General features: G+C 39.5%; 1 protein-coding gene across 2 annotated transcripts in view; it reads right to left on the bottom strand.

Annotated features, from left to right (window-relative positions):
* Positions 1-12,571, bottom strand: part of LOC108358094 (uncharacterized) — a 50,526-nt gene that overhangs the window by 22,641 nt on the left and 15,314 nt on the right. For both annotated transcript variants that reach the window (XM_017609243.1, XM_017609252.1), the window contains exons 4-6: positions 8,373-9,454; positions 6,053-6,839; positions 5,897-5,985 (exon numbers count right to left, since the gene is read on the bottom strand). In XM_017609243.1, the coding sequence (XP_017464732.1) occupies positions 5,897-5,985; positions 6,053-6,839; positions 8,373-9,454 (1,958 nt within the window). The remainder of the gene's footprint in view (positions 1-5,896; positions 5,986-6,052; positions 6,840-8,372; positions 9,455-12,571) is intronic.

The raw sequence follows: 12,571 nt of genomic DNA, 5'->3' as shown, positions 1-12,571 counted from the left end.
TGCCTATTATTTAGTACTTTAGAAGGCGGCTCTTAATAAATATATATTTGTTGGGTCTTCTTTGGGCAAAATCTATAAAAATTTGTTACTAACTGCATATATGATCTTCTCCTCCTGCCGCTCCTTGAAGACTTCTTCTCTGTCGGTTTTTCATTCATCCATTGTTATGGAATGCTGGGCCCTTCTCGGCAAATATTTATTCAGGTGACCACTTTATTTTTGAGAACAAAAATTAACATCTGGGTTGCGCCAAAGAAGAAGGATTTTTCTCCAGTACTTCTATGGAGGTTGTGCCAATATGCTGAAGCGATGTTGATGAGGCTATTAACCGTCAACGCTGCAGAACCATAAAACTGAAATTTTTTGCCCAAATTCAATAACATAGATGGGGATCAAATGTGCTTTCAGCAGGATTATGCTACGTGCCACACAATGGACAATCTGCATGCATGATTTGACGGCACGGTTATCGCTCGCAAAGTTGACGTGAATTAAGCAGCCAGTACGTGCGATATGACGCCGCTAAAGGTTTTCCTATAGGGTTTTCTGAAGTTTCAGGTCGACGGCACTAAGCCTCAATCGACTGATGCCCCTAAAGGCAACCATCCAGGCCATACCTTCACAAGGTACATCAAAATTCCTTTTCATGATACCAACTCTTGACATACAGACATCTTGACAGAAGACAAAGCAGCTTCCAACAGCAGGGGGGCTAATCCATACACAAGCAGCGTATAGGGATTAATTTGGCTACCGAAGGATATGGATTTGTCAGAGACTATTTAATAGGACCATAAAACTTCTCACAGAAATACTAATGGTACCCTGGTGTATTGGTCACACGACTTCCATAGTTCAAGCTGCGTAAAAGAATTTCTGTAGAAGCTGGAGACACGAACTTTTATTCATTATTTCTTCGGAGACCTGGAGGACTTTGGTACTGTATCACTGGATTCGTCAAAAGATCGGTATTTTTGAAGAAGTCTCGTCCTGGGTACCACAAATGGGCTCTGTGGCCACCGAGTGAGCTCTTAACAAGAACAACTCGTTTGAGCTATCCTAACCTAAATTATGTCTCCAGCTAAACCAGTTCATTCCACCTCTGTGTCCTTCCTTCTTACCAACAGCCTACCCTTACCTTCGAAAGAGAGTCTGATTGCAGTAAGAAGATTGTGGAGAGGGAGCAACAATTGTTATAGCCTAGTCATGAGCTATGTAATTTTTCTACATTGTTTTCGTTCGCTTTTAAACATGCTTTAACACATGATCGCAGGTTAAATATTATTTTTTACAGTTCTTTGTTTTCCTGTTCGGTTTTTTTCTTATTACTTGCTTTATAGTATTTCATTTTTCCTAGCTAATTCGTTTTGCTAATTTTGTTATTATAATTATTTTTTGTTTGTTTTACTTTTGTATTCTGTTTTTTGTTTCATATATATGTATGTATATAAGTACCTTCTCAGACCAATTATCTGCAGCTGTGTTATTTACAATGGATGTGAACAGTTCAACTGTGTCGACACTTTCATTTTCGTCATAACACAAAGTGTATAAATCGAAAACAAAACGTGAATCCTTTTTGTAGTGTCGTCGCTTTTGTGGTACTGGCAGTGAGCTAAAATCATTGTCGAATTCCATATCCATTGTGGATGATGGTTTTACCCGTTTTCCGTTGTCACTTTGATTTATTTAATATTTTTATACGTACAATTGCACAAAGAAATACTTTTATTTGTTGCTCTACTTGCTAGCTTTCATTTTTCTTAAGGTTTCGCTTATTTATGGTTTGAAGCACAATTGTTTTCACTAAACTTAAATTAAAATATTTAATTTAATTTACATTTTTATATTTGTGCTGTTGTTAATATTTTTATTAACTTTTCAAAACGCCGCCACCGTTCAACAAGCGTGCAGGTATGACTCACGCGATCATCGTAGCCAAACTGTCTGACGACGATTGTTTAGTTAGAGCGACCGAAGCGCGATCAAAAAGACCAATCGACCAATGTTTTGAACCCAAAGTTAACAATAAGCTAAAGTTGCAAAAGTTGAGCTGTGCCACAATCATGCCAGGCCAGAGTACTACAGCTGCGAAGCTAGAGAGCAACTGTTGCAGCAGTAAATTTAGCAAAATGCAATAGCGCAAACAGCAACTGGAGTTCGGAGTCGCTCGAGTAATAACACTGTGCAACAAAATGAGACAAATAAAACAAAGACGTGAATGCGGTATGCCAATTTTGTCCCTGCACGTAACATTTTTTAAGTGTTTTGAAGTTTTCCTAATATTTCTCGTGTGGGTCGTTTTAACCCTACTAAATCTAGTAGTTCAAATTAAAACTGCAAATTCAAAATGTCTGTCACCATAACGCGGTGATGGTTATGTAATCCATATATTTATTTTTCAATCCCCTCAATATGGGTATCAAATGAAAGAGCTTGAAAAGTATTCTATCAGAGTCTAGACAGTCAATGCATTAAAACTACATAAGCTGACGCATCTAAGTTCACAAAGTGGTTTGTTTTGATTAAATACCTTGATTAAATACCAGTGTGTTCCACTTAGTAAGCACTTTCATTTCACACCTTTTGAACATATCCCACAACATATTAGTCCTTGACATATATTTTTTTCAAAAATTAATATTCGAAATTTCCAAGGATATTCAGGGATAAAGTGTTAAAAGGACATTTTCAATACTTATTCTTCCTGGTGCACCCAAATTTTAAATTTTTTTCTATTCTACAGAATTTTTCCTTTTAATTGATACCCATATTGCTATTCTACAATGCACCGAATCTTTTGAAAAATTGTTTATTCAATCATATTCTAGAAATTTCAAAGTCCCAAGTATTTGGCCCCAAATTTTGTGAATATATTGATTTTTTGTGTGTAAAATTGACTGTCGCACGGTGTAATAAGTAATACAGCCCCTTTCACATTCGAAAATACATTTTTTACCCACGGCGATATGCTAGGAAAAGTGGGGCATTCATGGGGACTCGGTAGAGTGATTTACCGTTTTTTTTTTTGAATATCTATAGGCGGTTTTACTGAAATCTGGGTTTTTCGAATACCGAATAAACCGGATTTTTTTTTATCGAACAAACTGTTTTTATCATTTCATACAAATCTTGACCTCTGAATACAAATTTTGAGTTATTTGAAAGGTATGTCATATTTGATCGCTATAAAGGAATGTTTACCGCTTAAACGTTTTCTACGTGTTTCGTGCTCTGCTTCTTGATGTTGCGACACATATGGACAGATCTTAACTTTAACTCCACCTCCGAAAAGGCTTTTTTATAGCAGAAGCGCACCCGCGGCCGCTATTTGAAACAACTTTTTTTGATGTTGCTGGGCCCAGAAATTAAACGTCACAGCACTCGGCTACGGTGGCAAAAGCACTAGCCAAATATGAAAAAAGTCAGAAAAATGCAATAAGTATTAAAAAAGTTAAGAGAAGACCAAACATGAATTTTCCCTTTTTTTTGATTACTAACTTTTATATTTGTTTAATCTAAAAAAAACTTTGAACTTATTTTGCTTTGATCTTTTCCAAATAAAATATTGGTTTTATAAAAAAGGCGAATACTCGAACACCTTAATCAACAGTAATGTTGAAAAGTTTCAATTACTACTTGATTTAACCCAAACAAGGGTCAAAACGAAATATTGGCTTAAAATATCTAAATCTGCCTTTAAATTTTACTGTCGGCAGGATTTATGGCAAATATAGTTTCATACGAGATTTTTTTAAATAACTTAGCTTAACTTCGGAAAACTTCAATACACTGTAAACAAATGTGTGACTTTTAGAAACAAAGCCGCAGGTGATAGAATATTCCCGAGCTCTTCCTCTTTCATAATTGCCATAACGCATTCGTGTCTTTTTTTGGCTGTAGCACAGTGTAATTTTTGTTTAATTTTTATAATTTTTTATGTACATACATATATGAATAAGTTTTTATGTATGTATGCCAGTCGAAGTCAGTGTTGGCACTGAATCGTTGCGAACGGTTTAGTTGGTTGTTTATTTTTTAACTGACTGGTTGGTTGGTTCACCACTGTCTGTCCGTCGATTTGACGAACTGACCAGCTTGCTTGATCAGGTTGGCATGTACGAGCACATACTACACTGCATACTGGCTTAGTGACGCTCAAGCCGCTTGTGGATCAACAAATGAAAGCAAATCATGTGCACAAGACAACGGTAAATATGAACAGGTAAATCATTAATAAAAAACCCAAAAAGATGTTTCGATGTATCAGCAAGTGCGCTGGCAAAATACACTGAGAGAAATAAACTTTGCAATGCAAGTGGCTGAAAAAATCACTGTATTTATGGTGAGGTCTCCATTCGTCTTCTATCAATCGTAATGCCTAACTTCCCTTATTATAATTAATGCTGTCTACTGAAATCTAAATCCCTGTACCTTGATGAAATTCCAAACTGGAGAATCTGTGACAGCTGACCTGGCTTGAATTCATTAAGGCCATAAGGAGAAAACACCGGCTATAAATTGTCTCAAACATGTAACAAAGAACTAAGGAAATCTTTTTTAGCTTTTAACATATATTTTTTTCAAAAATAGGTATTGAAAAATTTCAATGATATTCAAGCATAAAATTTTAAAAGGATATTTTCAATATCTACTCCAAAAAATTGTATCCTAAAATTATATATAATTTTTGCCTTAATTTGGTACTCATGCTATGCATGGACATAAACCTTTTTAATAGCGACAACAGGCTATTTACTGCATTGTTGTCAGTTTGGTGCTTTAAGCACTAGATTTAGTGCTTTTTTTATGCCTGGTGCCTTTTTTAGTGCTTATTTTTCTTAACTAAAGCTTCTCCGAGACAGTTAAAGCCTGAAATAATTTGAAATATTTAAAGCTGTGGCAGCACTGAATTTACAAGAATCTTCAAATTTAAATGCACTAAAATAAAACTATGATTGATAAAAAGTTGAAGTTGCAAACCCACCTTGTTGAATTCTATTCGCGTTGAAAATGCTTGTAGGCAGGTAAGTTAAGTGTTTTTCTTCTAATTATTTGTACAAATTTTGTTTTTTTTTAATCAGCGGAGTAAAACACATCGTTTTTTGGTGCTGAATCCATATCTGGCCGCACAATTTCTCTAGCACTAGAATTGTGAGATATCCTAACCTCAAAGTGCCAAAAACACGGTAAATATTGTTATTTTTTACTTTTGTTAAATACAAACTGTTATGAAAAAAGCATTCTTTGATTGGTTCTTTTAGTGTGGTAAAACGATTTTTTCCAAGATTTTGGAGCTTTTTGAAAATCAAAAGTTGGCAACACTGGTTTACTGTACACCTAAAGTTGCCTTTACATGAGGTAATTTTTTGACAGGCGATAATCGCCTGCAAAAGTTGACCTGCTGTCTACTTTGAGGCAAGCGATTTTTGAATCACCATTTACACGAGTGATTTTTTTAAGCAATGTTGAACCGCCTCACGTAAATCCAGCCTAGCTCTCTCAAAAACTAGATTGAACTGACTACGGCGACGGAATATAGTCTGTGCCTTGAAGGTGAAGGACGTCGGAGCACAGTTTGCGTGATTGTCCAGATCAAGACTAAAAACTTGAATTAATACACAGTCGAGCCCTTTTGTATTAGGAGTGCATCTACCAGGGTGTGATCATCTTCTATTAAGAAAGCCGATAGTATATTCGGCAGTGAGGGTCGATCCTTATAACAGGGATGCAAAAGAAGCTGTTATAGGCGCGTGCGAACGCTGGGTAGTACTTGTTTTGCATAACCGCTAAAACATATGAAAAAAAGCAATATGGCCAAACCTCAAAATTGTCTTGTTCCATAAAAAAGCTGCCCATCTTTGTATGTATTTTATTGTTCATTTAAGGTACTCACCTTCTTTTCAATTTCTTTTGCCATTTTTAAGTGTTGCTGCAACGTTTCCATATCGAAATCGCCGCCAATTTTATAAGCATCGAATAGATCTGCAAAAAAATATTATTGAATGCATCCTAATGTCTCACACAAACACCGTTTAGATCTTGAATTTACCCAAAGCACTTGGTGAAGCCAGATCGGTGCCTGCATACTTGCCACCATGATTTTCCACCGAATTCTTCAAATACTGCGCCCAAACAGACATTTTCGCATAACGGCTGTTACTCGATATAAGCTCTTTGTTGCTGATCAATTGTTGATATTGATGCATTTCAGCCTCCTCGCGTCGACGACTGGCATTGCTATCGGCTGATCTGTCGCCATTTCTCGCACCACCACTACCACCGCCACCACCGCTGCTCCGCTTCGAACTGAAGAATCGATTGGCAAAAGGGTTTTTAGAGTGATTCCTTCCAATTTTGCTGCCACCCGTAGCCTTAGTAGCCTTTTCTGTTCTGTTCTCATGACTCTGGCCGGTAGATTTGCGTGTGTTGCGCGTGCTTTGTTGGCAGCGTTTATATTCGATTGCTACTGGTGGTAGCAGTCGTTCATCGTAAGATGCCTTCTGATATTTGGGTCGTATTTCTGGCGTGCTACTCGTATTGCTAACGGTGCTTACATCGGTTATATCATCCAATTTGCTGTCATGCCCTTCTTTCACTTGAGTTATGTTTACTTCTTCAGAATCGCTACCTCGTCCATATGACCAATCAACTGCATTATTGTCCTCCATAAAGTCCATTAATGGAGCCTGTGTGCCATCTGGTTTCGTTGCAGCTGCTGCGTCTGTTCTCGTTTCAACTTTAGCATAAAGATCTTCTTTTCCTTTTTGTTGCAGAGCAGTAACGTATCTATCGGAATCAATGAGATCCTTTGCGCTCGAGAGCATTGCATCCGATACCTGGAACAGATAAGTCATTTTTGCTTTAGAATTGATAAGACTTCGAACACTGTAGTCCAGTGTGACTTTGACTGCTCAACAAAAATACCAAAGCGATAGGGAAAGTAGTAGCTCAGCAGTAGTCAAAGCTCAGCAGCAATTTATACTGTAAAAGAAAATCTCGAAGGCAACCTAGAGTTGGAATCTGTTCCATTTGTGGAACAACTAAAATACTTCCGGCACAAATCACAGGAAAGACTCCGTCTAGAATGGCCTTAGGCGCTATTGTCAAGGTAGGCAGTATAACTCGTAAAACCATTGTAGTAGTAGCTGTTCTCATCGAAAATAGCTGCACAAGTTTGTTGTGTGTAGTAGGACGAAAGTACTTTAAAATAGTGGACAAGCGGCTTGATAATACTTCACTGGAAAGATCGTGAATCATGGATTTTAAAGAACAGCGTTGGGACAGTGGAATTCGTGAGCGGTAATGTGTCCCTGATAAGCCGAGCGAGTAGCTCATCGCTAAGAAGAAAATGTTTAAATGTTTCTTTGAATGGCTATAACCTCTTTTTTTGACTGAAAGCTGTAAAAACTCTTTGCCCTTTAAATATTTTTAAAAGAAAAGGAAATAGCACGCACATCCAAAGTACTTTACTACTTTTTTATTTATATGAATCTGAGTTTTGGTGAAAATCCGTTAAGACAATGTAGGGATGCGGGGTAAGGACCAACTGTGACTTAAAAAATAAATATGTAGTGCCTTCTATTCTTGCAAGAAAAAGCTAAATATGTGAAAGACTTGGATAAGGACCTTAGTTATTTAATGAATAATAAGTAAAAAATCCGCTCAACTGTTTAGTGCTTGTATACGTCACGAATTTTTTTTAGTGAAAAGAGAGACAAACTCAACTCCAAGGTACTGCCTGCCTCGCGATTACTGAGGCGATCCCATTCACGCCAGTGTGATCTGTCGCATGTCACAGATAGATTTGTTCAACAAGCGGAAACCTTGGAATTACCTAGATCTAGGAATCAAAGAATTTGGCTTTCAAAGAGAGTGTTTTTCATACATTTTTTCGACGCAGCTGCTAAGTGCTGTACTAAAATCGAAAACTCGATTCTATGTGAAAGGTCTTTATGCTTCAGGCCTCCCTAGTTTGACTAATTCTGGCTAACCGCGGGCGAACAGACCTACTTTCCGGTGTTCAGGGGGCATTAGACACTGGTACATTCGCTGCATGTTTCATACTGTAGCACAACACTTCATCTTCAGAGAATCTGCTCTGTAACTTCTCAATAAAACAAAGGGCTAAAATGAGACTTCTAGGCAAACGTTTCATATCTTACATGGGCTAAAGAAAAACGGAGTACTGCGGCCAACAATACTGGCTGCGTTTTGACCTGGTACTAAACGAGCTTTCCTCTCGTGGAGGAGTATAAACTAACCAGTCGGGTCTTGTCCATATACACAGTACCGTATATGGAGGTCTTATTTGCTCAAACGAGAGAGGACTTAAACTCAAATCAACTTAAAAAAAAGATTTCGATATTTACCTTTTCAATTGGTTGTGGTTCGCCAACCTCATCTACTTCTTCATTTGCTTCATCATTCGTTTCGACCAATCGCCTGTAACCGCTTACGAGCAGCCCAAATTCTCGTTCCACCTCTTGTTCAAAGTCACCAATTATATCCACCGGTGTTATGCCAAAACCCACAGCATCATCCTTACAAATTTCACCACCCGAACGAACCGGTGTTGTGGCATCGCTATGTTCCACGTTCGCTACTGCGCCAGATGCCTTTTCAGCTGGCATTATCTCTCGTGGCTTGTCAATGGCTTCATTGATGGCATTGGTATTTTCCTCATCTGCCGCTTCGATGCGATTTCGCAACGGCTGTGGGCTGACGCCACGCAGCAAATCGGGACGATTCTCTTTTTTCGAAAGTTTCTCCACACTTAAATTACAGTTCTTCAACAAAATATCTGGTGTGGTGCCGTGCACCTGCGTTCCCTCATCATAGATTTGTGCGACCAGACGACACTTTTGATCATAACGAAAAGCAAAATTGTCTGCAGAGTTTATAATGTAGGCATCCGAGTAGTTATCCGGCACATTTAGTGTAAGCAATTGACGCAAGTTTTCATGCAATTCATTGGCGATGAGGGTGCCTAGTTTGCTGTGTTGCTCCTGTTGATACTTGTGTTGCTGATCTTCGTTGGTAGCGGGGTGGTCCGTGCTGGCGCTGTTGCTATTATCGTCTGTGTAGGCTATTAGATTTGATTGTTGTCGGTGTTTTTGGTCTGCATTTCTTGATGCTGTGTCTTGACTTCCTTGACTTGATGACCTCTTCTGGTTATTATTGTTGTTGTACGTATTCATTTTCACGTTCAATTCCACTTGCTGCTCTTCACTGGGCAGTTCTTCACAACTATCAGCACTCAACTCCATTTCACACTCAGACATATCGCTGTCACACGAATCGGATGGTGTACAACCAATGAAATGTTCGGAGAGGGTGTGCGCCAGATGTTGGAATCCAGGATAGTTTGGATTGATAATGCCCCGCGGAAAATACGACCGCTGTGGTGTGCTCAAGGAAACGCTCGATGAGGTGGGCGATGTAAGGTATTCATCTAGAAAGAGAGAAAACATAGGAGTAGTTTAAGGCTTTAGTACAGGGCGGCTGAGTAGGATAGAGGAAGTCCCGTTCCACATATTTTGGTGCCCGGTTAAACGGCACAAAATCTGTGAATCCGGGTACCGGCTGAAAGCCCTAATAACTATACATACATTCATATCGAGCCGGCAATCCGGCTGCCGGTTAACAGGAACGGTGGGATCTATCAATATCTTCACTTCCACGAAAGCTCGATTTCCACAAAGCTCTCATAACAATTTTTCGTAGAATGTGAAGAAAAAAACAATTCGTTACTAGTCCAAACTATTTCCCATGACACGAATCTTTGAAACCGGTTATGCTTTTAGAGATAGCATTCGAAGGTTTCAGAATCCATTATATCTTTAAGCCTTTGGAATATTTTTCCCTATTCAATCGGCCTTTCTAACAAGACCGCGTCAAGACTGTATCTACAAGTTTTGGAGGGATGGGGGTCCCCCGAAACTAGCAGCACATTTAGCGAATTGCAAACGAAGCAAAACTTATTCATAGAAGCCAAAAGAGTGCTACCTTAGATTTTAGGGTACCGTCCGTCGAGAAGATCTACTTAGAGTTATATCATCGGCCATTGTTATTTTCCGAATTGGCTTTCAATCCTGCTTCGCTCCCCTGAATTATCCAGTCTGCGTCCTAAAAAATGTGTTATATCTCTCGGTAGGCCACAGAGCGCGTCTGGTGGCAGATGGGTTGGGCGCATGTGGCATGCAAAGAGGTGCGCGGTGTTGTACGAACCACAGCCGCATGCTGGGCATGTGTGTACAATCGTGGGGTCAATACTGATCTATAGGAATTTAAAGCACCGGTAAAAAAGGCCTATGGTGCTCTGTGTTCCTGCCAAAATGCTGGCCCTAAGACCTGATCTTATGCTATGGACGTACAAGGCAGTGATTCGCCCAGTTATTGCATACGGTTCGCTGGCTTGGTGGAAAGCCGTAGATATATGAACTACGTATACATATACACACAATGTTAGGTAGAGTACAAAGGTCACCCTGCATTGCGATTACTGGGGCGATCAGATCATGTCCAAAGGAAGCATTGGTTGCCATCTGTCATCTTCTATTGATTGATCTCTTTATTAAGGGAAAGTGCTTCACAGAGTGCCCTGAGGTTGAGGGAACTTAGACTGTGGAAGGAACACACGTACGTATAACGTCAATGGAAGAAGCCTATTTTTACTGAACGATTCAAGGACTATGTTTTTACGAACAGCTCCAAAATGAAATTTCAGTTTTTTTAACTGACCCACAAATCGAAAAGTATGTTCGACTACCGAATTCGGGGAGGGATTTTCAGGCCGAAGTTTTTGCCAACAAAGAGGCGTGTAACATAATTTTTGCCTCGAAGCTTGCAGGGACCAGCATTGCTATTTTCTCGAATAGGCAGCCATCCGCATCTGTCGGCACTGGAAAATGGTAGCTAATAATAAGTGGAAAGACCTACTATCCTGTAGGGTCTGCAGCAGTTTGTGGCACACCTACTCCGTAAAGCGTACTGCATTTCTCATCAAACTGAACAGGGGGGATTCCTAACTGCCGTTTACAAACAAGACACTGGACCGTGGCAATCGATGCTGTAAAACTTGGACTGGAACACAACTCTACTTGTCATAACTGTGTTCACTAGATTCAGAAGAAACGAAAACCAATATTTGCGCCTCCGCATAAACCAAATTAAGAGGAATCCAGTAGCGATTTGGAGAGCAGCGTTTTGGAAGGTCTACCATGGCCTATACTTAAGCGTCTTAGTTTGCTATAGACCGCCTGCGGGATTTGTATGCAGCTAGCAGGGTCTTGTGTGGTAGCGCAGCATTGTGCGACCTAGCCTAGCTGGTAAACACTTAGTCTGATAGTATTTTCAAAAGTGACATCATCTTCCGCGACGTCTACATACATCTTCGGTGTCAATTTCCAGCTCGGAAACCTGGATGTGAATGGTTTGCGCATCGCGATTGCATGCTTGTACGTGTTCTGGTGTTCGGTAATGACACAAGTTTGAGTGGGTTGGTAGTTGAGTCTGAACGTAGGAATTTTGCCACTCTCTGTGGCTATTGAGACCGGAACACGGTATGAGGTAACACCAGCATACGCAACTGAGCTTTTTTGTTCTATTCCGGGGAGAATCCGGAGGCAACACGTCGCGGCAACTACGGTATAAGTCATTGGCCGGTAAACCCATTCTGCTAGCATGCCTTCCCATTAGGCAGTGGCCCCTAATAATTCAGGTCACCAGCCTTAGTAGAGGGTGTTCTAACCGAATGAGTGCGTCGGAGATTTTCTTGTCGAGGCTAGGCCACATTTTGTTTTCCTTCTCGACGAAGTATGTCCGGAGCCATATCTTGCAAATAGATAACGGAATGATCGCTGCATAAGAGGAGTTGACGTCAGACAGGGTGGTTCCCTTTCTCGCGAGCTCGTCCGCTGCAAAATTACCTTGAAACTCTCTGTGGCCTGACACCCAGTTATTTTCGAAGTTATTGACGAAGTCTTACAGCAATCCAGTGACTTGATAGCTGCTTGGCTATCGGAGTATATAGTAGAGCTCTCGATTTTGTTCGCACATTTTCAAACAGCCCGGGTATATGAGCAGCGAGCATGATTCAATAATAAAAGGTTTGCTCAAAAAGCAGTTTTCTCGTTCCCTCTTGACAAAATCGGCTCCCTTAGCAAAGCACTGTGTGTGGGTTCGTGTGTGTGTGCAAAGCTTTTGTAAGGCAGCTAAGGGAGTGTCAAAAGTCTAATGTCAATAATGAGCAAACCTTTAATTATTGAATCATGAGCAGCGAGTACTCGCACACTTGTTCAATGCTCATTACTCGAAAATTTTCGAGCATGAGCTCGAGCAATTCGAATTTTTTCGAGTAATTTGAGCAATGTTTTTTTATTATATTGACATTTTTGGTAGCAACTTTTTAAATTTTTCAAATTATTGATATATAATGCAAAGATTGTTACATTGGTATTTAATAATATAATTTATTTAACCTGAATTAGAAAGCAGCTGCTGACAAATACAATTTACAAATTTTCTTTTGTTTATGAAATCGTTCAAAAACTCGAAAATTTTGAACAAA

The sequence above is a fragment of the Rhagoletis zephyria genome, unplaced genomic scaffold (assembly GCF_001687245.7).
Source record: "Rhagoletis zephyria isolate East Lansing unplaced genomic scaffold, Rhagoletis_zephyria_1.1 Rzeph_scaffold_00009, whole genome shotgun sequence".
NCBI lineage: Eukaryota > Metazoa > Arthropoda > Insecta > Diptera > Tephritidae > Rhagoletis > Rhagoletis zephyria.
The sequence above is the reverse complement of the archived record's forward strand: the minus strand, read 5'-3'. Positions and strand labels throughout refer to the sequence as shown.